Raw genomic sequence first — 12,033 nt, 5'->3', positions numbered from 1 at the left:
GACAGCTACATCTATTTGCACACGCATATATATTCCCCCACACGTCGCTGCAACACATTCAGGCACAGGAGTGCACACAAATAACCCCACAGAGTACAAAAACGCTGCACGCGTGGGTTGTGAGACACGGCGGGTCTGCGTGAAGCTGGACGCGCATCGTCCCTACACCTACACTCAGCCTACTGTTCGTTCCCCTTTGTCATCCAAAAATCCAGAATCCATTGGAAGGCAAGGCTTTGCTGCTACGGCTCGAGGTGGAAAAATTCTTTGGGAGGCCATTCCCAACTCAGACCCAGGCACTCTGCCCGAGTAGAGACCCCCCCACCCCCTTCCCGCCCGCTGGAGCTCCATGGAGCGACTCTGTTCCCAGTCACAGCCCCGCTGACACCCCGCGGGGCCGGGCGGCGAGATTATCCCCGACCCTTCCTTGGGCTGCCCGAGCAGACACAGAAGCAATGCGAGACATAGGTAGGGGAAGCCGTAGGAAATTGAAACCATACTTTAAAATGTAAATGGGTTGGAGCCAGCCCGACCCCGAGCGAGGGGGGAAAGGAGGCGCACGCCGGAGCAGAGACGGGTGCGGACCCAAGTCCTGCCACAAAACTTTCAGCCTCTGATCGTAATGTATTGAGCGAGGGGACAGGAGCATCTGCTCCGAAGTGGGGCAAAGCAGCTCTCAGAAAGATCTACCTTAACTGAAACCAGATTTGCGGGCAGGCAGAGAGGCTGAAGGAAGTCGCTCGGACTCCTCGCCTGCCGAGAGAATGCCGCTGCCCTCCTCGGACGCGCTCCTGTCCCGACCAGAGAGCAGCAGCCATCCCGGGATCTGGGGCGTTTTAAAGCAGCCGATCCAGGTGACTTGTGCTTCTCGCAGCGAGGTAGGGAGGGCTGCAGATGTGGGCGGGAGACGTGAGTGGGATCGCGAAGCAGATGGAAAGGGGTTTACAGCCAGGCCGCTGGAAAGCAGGGATTTTCTTTTCTTTTCTTTTTTCTTTTCTTTTCTTTTCTTTTCTTTTCTTTTCTTTTCTTTTCTTTTCTTTTCTTTTCTTTTCTTTTCTTTTCTTTTCTTTTCTTTTCTTTTCTTTTCTTTTCTTTTCTTTTCTTTTCTTTTCTTTTCTTTTCTTTTCTTTTCTTTTCTTTTCTTTTCTTTTCTTTTCTTTTCTCTTTTCTTTTCTTTTCTTTTCTCTTTTCTTTTCTTTTCTTTTCTTTTCTTTTCTTTTCTTTTCTTTTCTTTTCTTTTCTTTTCTTTTCTTTTCTTTTCTTTTCTTTTCTTTTCTTTTCTTTTCTTTTCTTTTCTTTTCTTTTCTTTTCTTTCCTTTCCTTTCCTTTCCTTTCCTTTCCTTTCCTTTGATTTTTCTTTTCTCGTCCCTTTTATTTTCTTCCCTTCCACTTTCTTCCCTTTCCTTTTCCTCCCTTTTCCTTTCTGCTTTTTTTTAAACTTCTTTATCATTTTTATTACCTGGTTTCTGTGCTGCTTCTCATTTTTTCTATCTTTTCTGGGTTTCTGTCCTTTCCCTTTTGAACTTTTTCTTTTCTTTATTCCCTTTTCCCTTCTACTTCTTTTTTCTTCTTTGTCATTTTTATTTTCTCGGTTTCTATGCTGATTCTATTTTTTTTTTCCCTGTTCTTTTCCGGGTTTCTGTCCTTTCCCTTTTCATCTTTTTTTTTTCCTCCTCTCTCTTTTGATTAAAAAAAAATCCCCTTCTGCTTTTTTTTCCTTCTTCCTTTTCCTTTTTTCCCCTGTTGCCTTTCACCCTTTCCCTTTTTCTCTTTTTCCCCCTTTTCCCTCTTTTTTTTTCCTTCTTTTCCCTTTTATTTCCCCCTCTTATTTTCCATTTTCTCTTTACCTTTCTGTCTTTTATTTTTTATTCTTTTCTTATAGGAAAAGAGACAAACCAACAATACCTCTAAGAATAAGAAAGACAGTTTCCTTCCCAGAAACTTCTGTGGGATGCTTTCGTTTCCATCCCCCTTGGGAAGCAGGGACAGACAGTGAAATAAATAAAATTAAATATTTTCTTTTCCATGCCTCTCTCCGTGACTCAAAAGCCGGGCTGCATTGCTGGGTGAAGGTGGTCCTGGGTAATTGATTCATAACCATATACCAAGACACTGGGACACAAAATCCCCGGCACCAAGGGAGCTCCTCGGGGTAGCGGGCGACCTCTCTGCTTGCGAGGCCGGAGTGCGGAGCTGCTGCTCCGGCCGGTACCTCCCGGATCTCCGCCAGCCCGGCCCTACTCTTCGGTAAAAACCTCCCTCTCCTCTCTCCCTGCTCCCCGTGCTTGTACCAGGAGAGATTCTGTCCCAGAGATGCAAACCTGTGCCCCGAAAAAAGTTTGGAGTGGGGCTGCTTCTAAATACCTATTTACCAACGAATTACACCGCTATTATTGCTTTCAATGAAGACTGAATCCCCTAGCGATAATTGAATTAGTCTATTGAAGAGACTGTCAGGTACAATGACGTGGTATATCCCGCGCATTTCCCAGGGTCTATAGGCTTTGGGGGACCCGGAATGTATAGTCTGACCTTACAGCTCATAATAATAATGCTGCACTTGTAGCAGAAATCTATTCACATTCACTTTTAACAAAACCTCTGGTCAGCCAGTCCCTGTAGGAAGGATGAAATCTATTGTATTAGAACAACTCATTTATGTCCTTCAGCAAAGGCCCCAGTGAGATCTGATCTAGACCTAGAAATAGGATTACCACAGCGTATATTAACCACGTTCCTATACTTCCTCTTTCCTATAAGGGAGCAGAGAAAAAAAAAAAAATCTGGTCCGATTTTAATTTCATTTTAAAATTTCAATATTAAACGACGCTTCTTTCGGTGGCCTTCCTCAAAAAGAAGCCAAAAGAGGAGGATGATTTTTAAAAAAATACAACGAATTCGAAAAAAATTACTTCTCCCGACTTCCGAGGAAGCTGCGGGCTCTGCAGGCTGTGTACCGCAGAAACGATGTCCACTCAGCTCGACGGTTGGCACTGGGGGTTCCAGCCCGGTGCCCCAACTCTGTCGCCCCTCGGCTACTCTCTGCTCCCGGATTTGACTTTCTCCCTCCCCGCGTCAGGATGGCTGCCCTAAGCCTCAGTGCCGGTGAGGACATCACCCTAAAAGACTCAGACCGCACCAGGGCACTTCCGAGGAGCAGGAACAGTCGCAGTCCAGCCCTGGCCACTGGAGCCGTTTCCAGAGAGCACTGGGAACCCTGGCCCCTCTGGAAACACCGGAGGATTGGATTTGCCGACGGTAACGCGCATGGGACTCTGCAAAATCAAGCACCTTCAACGGGCTCCCCGAAATCCAGCGGTACCTACAAGTTACAGAGGGAATTTTTCCCTAAGAACGGATTGTTATCTTTCTTTTAAAGCTTCCGTCCTTAAGACGCGGTGTAGACGTATTACCTCGATTACTGTATCTATCTGCTAGCTGGAGAGCAATATTTATTTATTTAGATAGGAAGGGTCGTGGAAAAAATATCAACCCTGTAAATATACATCGTCTCTTCCTTTAACCCCTCCTCATTCATCCAGTCGATCCCCCACCCCCTCCGTACACAAACCTACTCAATTTATAGAGAAGCCTTTAAAACCCAGAACAGTTTCTAGAAGAAGGGAGGACTACAGATGAAATAATCCCTCACCTCGTACACACATACGTACATACACACGCACGCACATAAACACGCACGCACATACACAGACTTCGCCTCCCTCCCCCCCTCCCCCTCCTTTCGCGCTCGGGAAGGCAAATTAAATAGTTAAAGGCTTCGATTTCTCCCTCTCTCCCTTTTGTTACCCAATTTTGGAACATTTAAGGATGGGTGTGTGTATTGTATTCAATAATAAAAGCTATAGGGCCGCCAGGACATTTATCATCCTATTACTGTAACAAATCCGGGCTCCCAATACATGAAAGGTAAAATGAATTACCGACGTTAAGCCGTCAATAAAGTCATTTCTGTAAATGGTGTCTCCGAAGGACTGCAGCATTATTCAACTAGCTTTATCAGCAGCTGGGAAATTACGTGAAGAAGCTCGCAGCGTGTAATATGGCCCTGCTTACTTTGATTAAGCGTCTTGCCAGGGAATAGTGACAGTGCTTTTGACCAGGTTTTATTCGCCGTCCTGTGATGAACGCCAAGCTGATCAGGCGGAATGAAGAGTAATTAAAACCTATAAATTATCTTTTGCAGCCCTTCTCAAGGCGTCTCTTGCAGGAGAGATAAGGCAGCGAGCCCCCATTTACAGCTCTGAAAGGGACCGCGGCTCACAAAGGCTACGTGGCTAAATGGGATATTGATAGTGTCCTAATTAGAATTTAATTAAGTACCCACGCTCGCTTTTGGGATAAAGATTTCAATTTTGCTAACTTAAATATAAATAAACCCAATTTCGGTGCGAGTAAATGATATGATATTGTGAATGCGGGGTGTGGGGGAGTGGGGGTTAACATTCATTTAATTGCGGGTGAAGCTCTTGATTCCAGGGCTGATTGTGTTCTGTCAGCTATTATTTTAGGGGATTATTGTGTGGCTGGAGGTAACAATTTGGTAATGTTTCGCGGTACGGAAAATAACCGAGTGTGCCTGGGAGGTGTGAGCACACGCACGCCACTCGGGAACCCGGAGAGCTGCTTGCCGGACCTGTCTCCAATTCCCAGTGCCGGTCGCTTCCCGATAGCGGAGCCCAAGGCCGGGCCTCTTGCCTTCGGTCGCTTCCGCGGAGGAAAACGCACCCAGCACCAGGAGGACAGGGGAGCTCCGCCGTTGCCGGCCCCACTGTTCAACCCGCACGGAAACGCCGTGATACAGACGCAGACATAACTATAGGTGCACTTTGAACACGCACCCATGCATGTATAAGATATATAGGCTGAGGCACGTGACGCGGCCCAGCCTCGGAGAGATGCGTGGGGCTCCGCGGCCACCCCAGGCCCGCTGACACTCGTCCAAATCATCGTTCTGGGGGAAGAAACATTGGGGTCTATATGGCGTCTGGAAGAGGAAAAAACGGGATTCGCCCTTCCCTCTGCCCCGGGGAATGGCGCCAGGCTGCAGTGAGACCGCAGCCTGGAGCAGGTGCCTGCAGCCGACCGGGGAGCGGCCGCGACTCCGGGCACCCAGTCCTCGGGACGCCACTGTCGTTTGACAAATGAGGTGTCGTGGGACACCCACCTCTCGTGTTCCTTCGTGTGAGCACTGACACTTCCCTGGTAGTTGCTCGGCCTCCGCTCTGGGAAGCAGCCGTGGCCAGCGTGAGAAGGCACTGGCGGCGGCATAACCGACCTCTCCCGGAGCTGGACTGCAGCTCTTGTAGTCCAACAACCCCAAAACTGGGGTCAGATGTTGTTTTTTGTTTTCTGGTGTTTTTTTCCCCCTGTAAATTATTTTTTAGAAAGATACACCAGTCCTGGAAAAGTCCCTTTTTCTCCCTTAACTTTAAAAACCTTAAATTTTCCTCCTGCTTCCGCACACGGCCAGAGGTGCTCGGTCTTTGCCGGAAAAAAAAAACCAAACAACCAACAACCAAACGCCCCCCCCCCCCCAAAAAAAAAAAAAAAACACACCAAAACCAAAACCAAACAAACCAGAAAAAAAAAAAACAACAGGGGAAAACCAAGCAACAAACTGAACTCAAACAAATAAACAAACAAACATCAAAAAGCAGACGAGAAAACACGACACTACTTCATCTGAGAGCTGGAGGCTGAGCTGCTTCGTATCCCGAAAAGAATCCTAAACAAAGGAATAAAATAAAGGAACAAAATAAGCCAAAATGCTGCAGCCATAAGCCCAGCTCATCCCGGCGGTGTCTCCTGTCTGTAGTGTTATTAATGCTATTTTCGTATTTTTGATTCCTTACAAGAAAAAAAAAGTTTCGATTCCGGGCAATCAATATCCCGCTCGCCACATACCCTCGCTGCCTATCGAAGAAAGAATAAAAAGAAGGAAAAAAAGAGGGGAAAAAAAGACACCCATGTATTTTTCAGAGAGGGGTTTTATTATTGGTGGGAGGGCAATAGGAGAGCGGCCGCTGACCAGATCCCCGCCACCCACGGCGGCCCACGCAGAACGCGGAGCTGTTGGAAGAAGTTGTTTACGGCGCTGGTCAAGGGGAGGAGGCGGAGGGGGGGGGGGAAGGCAGCGGAGGGGAGAGGAGGCGGGGGAAGGGAGGGCCCGGTACACGAGTGTCCGGACGGGAGCGGCCGGTGCCTCCGCCCCGTCGCGGTGCCCGCGGTGCTCCCGCCGCCCGCCCCGTCCCGTCCGGTGCCGTCCCGTCCCCACGCGGTATTTATGGCGGCGGCCCGGCGGGCGCCCATTGGGCGCGGCGCGGGGCGTCAGCGGCGGCGGCAGCGCGCCATTGGCCGCCCCCGGGCGCGGGGCCGCCTCACGTGCTTCCGGTGCGAGTGAAAAAAGTGTGGCTGAGGGATTTTTTAGGGAGAGTTTGTGGCACGGACCGGAGCTGTCACCGATTTGGCCTTTTTTTTTTTTTTTTTTTTTTTTTTTTTTTTTGGGTTTAGTTTTTGCCTTTGGTTTTGTTTTGTGGTTTTTTGGGTTTTTTTTAAGGAAAAAAAAAAAGGAAAAAAACCAAGAATTAAAAACATAATCATACTAAAGGGGCCCGGGCAGCGTGCAGCACCAGGCTGGCGGGGACGGGCTCCGGCAGCCCGCGGCGTGGGCAGAGCGCAGCGTGACAGCGGGGCAACGCGGAGCCGCCGTAGCGGCGGCGGTGGCAGCGGCGGGAGATGGGCAGATTTTGACGGGTTTTCGGGGGGGCGGGTTTTTTTGGGGGGACCGCGGTGCTGCCGCACATCTTTTTGGGTTTGGATTTTTTTTTTTTTTTTTTTTTTTTTTTTTTTTTGTGTGTGGTGGAAATATAAAGCTGAACGGGAGAAGAGGCAAAGAAGCCCTAGACTGTCTCCCTGGTTTTGGATCCATCTGTGCGAGGGGGAGAAAACAATCTCAGCTCCAGCCCAACAAGTGGATTTTATTTTAATTTTTTTCTTTTCATTTTTTCTCTTTTTTTCTTTTTTTCTTTTTTCTTTTTTTTTCTTTAATTTTTTCCGCCCCCTTTTCCACCCCGCCACCCACCGGCAAAGTGGGGTGGACGTAAAGTGGGTGGGTGGGGGGGAAAAGAGGCAGCGATCTCCGTGGCGGGGGCTGAGCATGGAAGAGCCGCCGGAGGGGCACGGCCACCGAGACGCGGCGCCCGGTCCGGCGAGCAGCGGCAGCGATGGCGAGAGCGTCCCTGTGTCCCCCAGCCCCGCGCCCGCCTCCCCCGCTGCGCCCTGCCCCCTGCCCCTGCCCCGCCGCCGCCACCCGCCGCCCCCGCCGCCGCCCCTGCCGCCGCCACCCCACCGCACCACCAACTTTTTCATCGACAACATCCTGAGGCCGGACTTCGGCTGCAAGAAGGAGCCACCCGCGCCGGCCGGCGGTGGAGGAGGAGGAGGCAGCCGGGAGCGGGATGGAGACCGGGGGCAGAGCTCAGGTAGAGAAAACGTCAACCCGCTGCTGGCCCGGCCGCCCAATCCGCCCTCTCTCCTCTGCCCGGACTCGAACTGCCGTCCCGACGGCTCCGCGCCGCCGCCGCCGCCCGTCGCCGCCGCCGCCGCCAAAGGCAGCCCCGCCGCGGCGGTAGCGGCGGCGTCGGGGGCGGCCAAGCCCCCCACCGACGGGGGCGAGACTCACCCGGCGAAGTACGGGGAGCACGGCAGCCCCGCCATCCTCCTCATGGGCTCTAATAATGGAGGACCTGTTATAAAGCCCGACTCTCAACAGCCGCTGGTGTGGCCTGCCTGGGTCTACTGCACTAGGTATTCAGACAGACCGTCCTCGGGTAAGGAACCGCGGCGCATCTGGGAGCTGTTAAAATCGTGACAAGGTTCTCCCCCCCGCTCCCCCCCGCCCTTTCCTTTCCCCTCTTCCCTCCTTTGCTTTGGCTCCCGGCCTGCTGAGAACCTCGCGTGGGGAGGCGCGGGGGGTGGGGGGTGTCCTGGGTCACCCGGGGCGAGAGGAAACGCGTCCCCCCCACCCCTACCCCCCCTTCCTCCTCCTCATCTCCCAAATTTGAATGTGACGCCGGGCTCCGATTCGGCCGTGTGTCGATGCTGAGAGACGGCAGGGAGCGACCCCCTTCTCGTGCCCCCTGCCCACCCCGGCTTGCCGCAGTCCGGGATGTTCTGCAGCGCAGCTGCCTCGGCTGGGAGAGTCGCGGAGGAAGGCAGAGGCTGCCTCTGCTCTCTTCGCCTGCGTTTTTTTACTCTTTTTTTTTGTGCCGGTGGCCTTTCGGGGGTGTCGGAGGTGGGGAAACCTGAGCCACATATTGGGCAGCTGCTGGAGGTGCCTGTTGGGAGGGATGCTTTCTCGGAAGGCGAAGAACATTTTTTTTAGGAAGGTGGAGGAGAGGCTGCTTGTAGGGGCTTCTGCGGCAAGACAGAGCCAGACAGGCCCTTAGGCCGCGCGTTGTCGCGGGAACCGGTGCTCTCAGCCCTGGTTTGCGGCCCGGCTCTCGGCGAGGCGACATGCCTCTGCCCGGGCCGCCCCAGTGGGAGCTGTCTGCTTGGTCTTCCCGACCCACATGCCCTTCTGCCGTCCCTTTCCTTCACTCTACCGCGGTGTCCCTGACATCCCCTTCCTTTATCACCCTTAGTTTCCATTTGTAATTGCCTTTTTTTTTGTTTTAACGAAGCGGAGGGAGAGGAGGTAGGATCCTCCAGTGCCCCCCAGCAGCCAGGGATCCGGCAGAGCGGGCCGGGGTCGGGGTGGGCTCCCCTGTTCGGAACCAGGGGTCTCCGGGCCGGCTGCCTGGGGACAGCTCCGTGACTCGGAGAAGGCGGCGCTATCCGGCCCTGGCCCCGCTCCGCGCTCTCAGGCCTGGCTGCTTCCCGCTGGCGGTCAATATCGGCCGAGCCATGTCCATCCCCGCGTTATTGACACGTCCAGCGACTTGAAACTCAGAAAAGCCACTTTGATTGACTCGAGTGATTGATGGAGTGATAGAGCTGTCAGACGGCGCGGCCCCTGCTCCCGGCCGGCCCGGCCACGGGTATATTGCTACCGATTCCCAGGACCGCCGTGTGCCAGGAGTTTTGCACTTGCGCCTTTATTTCCTTTACTCCCCTTTCTTCGGGAAGAGGATTATTTCCGTATGTTCTCACTGCAGCCTGGTGCTCGCCCCAGCCCGTAGAGGGAAAGGGCGACGGCAGGCTGGTTCAGCACGGCCTCTTTCTTTGTTTTGCTTGAAGCTGCCCATGGCCCCGTCCTCTTCTCCGGGCTCCGGGGAGGGACGAGCGGGCTGCGGCATTCGGAGGCGTCGGCATCCTCCTGCAAGGTGCCGGGAAAAAGCCATTCACTCCCAGGGCCCTCTGCCCCTTCGCCGACCAAGCCCAGGAGCATCTTGCCTGGTCCTATCCCTCTCCCCGCTGGCAGACGCCGCCGAGCCGCTGGGAGAGTCCGCACTCTGCGGAAAGGCTGTGCCAGGAGAAGAGCTTTCGGCCTACTCGGCGACGGGGTGGCCTCGGCTGCGGCTGTTGTTGACGGGGGTCTGCGGGCCCGTGGCCGCCCGCCGAGCCTGGCAGCTGTCGGAAGGATTTTTGTAGATCACTCTCTCCAGGGCTTTCACCCCTTTCCACTCCCCCAGAGTCGGGCCAGACCAGCGTGCACAGCATCCGGGGGTAGCCTCCTGGCTGGATACTTCCCCAAGGATGTACCCCAAGGCCGGGCTGCTTTGCCGGCGAGCTCTGTGACACTTCACCTGGCCCCATCCCGGCCTTGGGAGTGGAGCGGTGGAGGGTCGGCACTGCTTTCGACTGAGGTTCCTGGAGGGAACTACTGGCAGGGTCGGGGGTTCCCGGCTAGGATCGGCCGCCGGAAAGCCTGAAGGACCTGGGCGGCGGCGGATCTCCGGGGTGGTGGCGGAGAAAGGCCCCGTGAGGATAGGTCAGCTTTCTGGAGGGAGCTGTTGTCCCCGCTAAAAGAAACCAGGAGAACCCCGGGAGAGGCCGCTGCTCCCGGTGACGGGCCGCCGACACTCTCGTCCTGCGGACTGCGCGGCGAAGCCGCTGCCCGGCCAGCAGGCCCTGCCCCCGAGCGGTGTAGAGGATGGTGCACGGCTCATCCTAGCGGGCAGGCGGAGGGGAGCCCCGACGTGTGTCGTAGTGGGGGGGAGAACGGAGCTTTGCTCCCCTTGGTGGAGCCGAGGTGGAGGCGAAGCGGCAGGGGATGCTCGGGCGGCACGGCACGCCCGGCCACGGCCTCTGCGATCCTTCCCTCCCATGCATGTATTGGGGTGGCGGTGGCGAGGCTGTTGGGGTAGAAGGAGATGGGGCGGACGACACGGGACAGGCACAAATTAGCCTGTCGGCCATTTTTTCGGGGACTAGTGGGGCGGGGGCGGCAGTCGGTCTGTCGGTCGGTCGGCGGCGCGGCCCTGCCCAGCGGCGTGTGTGTGCCCTGCCCGCAGGCCCCCGCACCAGGAAGCTGAAGAAGAAGAAGACGGAGAAGGAGGACAAGCGGCCACGGACGGCGTTCACGGCCGAGCAGTTGCAGCGACTGAAGGCGGAGTTCCAGGCGAACCGGTACATCACCGAGCAGCGGCGACAGAGCCTGGCCCAGGAGCTCAGCCTCAACGAGTCCCAGATCAAGATCTGGTTCCAGAATAAACGAGCCAAGATCAAGAAGGCGACGGGCATCAAGAATGGGCTGGCGCTGCACCTCATGGCCCAGGGACTCTACAACCACTCCACCACCACCGTGCAGGACAAAGAGGAGAGCGAGTGAAGGGGTGAGGACCCTAGGTCTGCACCGCGGCACCGGCCAGGGAGTGGACAGGTGCTATTTAAAAGCAGATCTATTGTCTATCCATAGTATAAGGACTCCGATTAAGAAAAAGAAAAAATATGAACACTTTAAAAAAGAAAAAAATTATCTCTATATAGCCAAACAGCATATGACCTTGTATATATTTAATTTCAGGTAAGAAATATGTGTAGCGCTCTCTATTTGCTGGACAGTTTCTCTCTCCTCTCTCTCTCTCTCTCTTCCCCTGTCTTTTGTTCATTTTGTTTGCTTTTTTTCCTCTTCCTCTCTCTCTCTCTCTCTCTCTCTCTTTTTTTTTTCCCATTTCCGTTGCTCTTGTTTTACAGTAAATGTCTGACATTTCTGATCTTTCATTTAATCTTTTTTTTTTTTTTGGTGTGTGTGTGTTTTTGAATTTCTGTCTCTTTCATTTTTTTTCCTGAGGAAAAAAAAAATAATTCTGATCCACAGACTGCGAGACTGAACCCGCCGCTACAAGCCAAAGATTTTATTATGTTCAGAAATCTGTAGTCTGAAATAAAGTGTAGACTGTGTTCAGGATCCAGGCTGGCTGTAATTATTTATTTTAGTGTATGGATGTTTGTATATATATATAAATATATACACGTAAATATATAAAAAAATAAATATATATATACACACACACAATACGCTGTGTATATAGTGCCGTTTTGCTGGCATATTTAGGTTTTGGTTTTGATGGATCAATGCAGCAATTTTAAAACAACTCATCCCTTGCTTAAAACCTTGTCTGAGACCTTTGATTTTTTAATTTTTATTTTTCTACCTTACTAAAATTCTCTTTGGCTGTTAATGTTGTGCCTTACCTCCCATACCTCCCTTGTTAACAAGAAATAAAAACCACCAAGTAGTAATGGTAATAATATATTGCCATCTCCTGCAGGAAAAAATGCCTTAAACAGTCTGGATGTTTAGAACTCCAGGATGTGTTGAAAGGGGATTTGCTTGACAGCTCCTTGCCTCCCTCCCAGTGGGTCTGCTCCCATCCCGAGTTTCCAGTGAGGAGCAAGAGCTGCTGAGGCAGGGCAGAAGCGCCGCGAGGACAGCACCAGGGCGATCGCCGCTCGGCACCAGACGTTGCACCGCCGCTTCTTGGCGGCGCTCCCCGCTCCCTGCCACCGCTCTCCGCTCCCCTTTGCAGGGTTTGCATCATGTTTGCCCGTGTACGTGGGAAACGTGAG

At 53.0% G+C, this 12,033-nt stretch overlaps 1 protein-coding gene across 1 annotated transcript; it reads left to right on the top strand.

The window, feature by feature from the left end:
- Nucleotides 1–6,865: 6,865 nt before the first annotated feature.
- EN1 (engrailed homeobox 1) lies at nt 6,866–11,371 on the top strand. Its single transcript, XM_064156396.1, has 2 exons — nt 6,866–7,850; nt 10,476–11,371. Exons 1-2 carry the CDS (start codon nt 7,178–7,180, stop codon nt 10,790–10,792), a joined length of 990 nt encoding a protein of 329 aa, XP_064012466.1. The 5' UTR covers nt 6,866–7,177; the 3' UTR covers nt 10,793–11,371.
- The last annotated feature ends 662 nt before the right edge of the window (nt 11,372–12,033 follow it).

This window comes from Pogoniulus pusillus, chromosome 2 (assembly GCF_015220805.1).
Source record: "Pogoniulus pusillus isolate bPogPus1 chromosome 2, bPogPus1.pri, whole genome shotgun sequence".
Classification (NCBI taxonomy): domain Eukaryota; kingdom Metazoa; phylum Chordata; class Aves; order Piciformes; family Lybiidae; genus Pogoniulus; species Pogoniulus pusillus.
The sequence above is the reverse complement of the archived record's forward strand: the minus strand, read 5'-3'. Positions and strand labels throughout refer to the sequence as shown.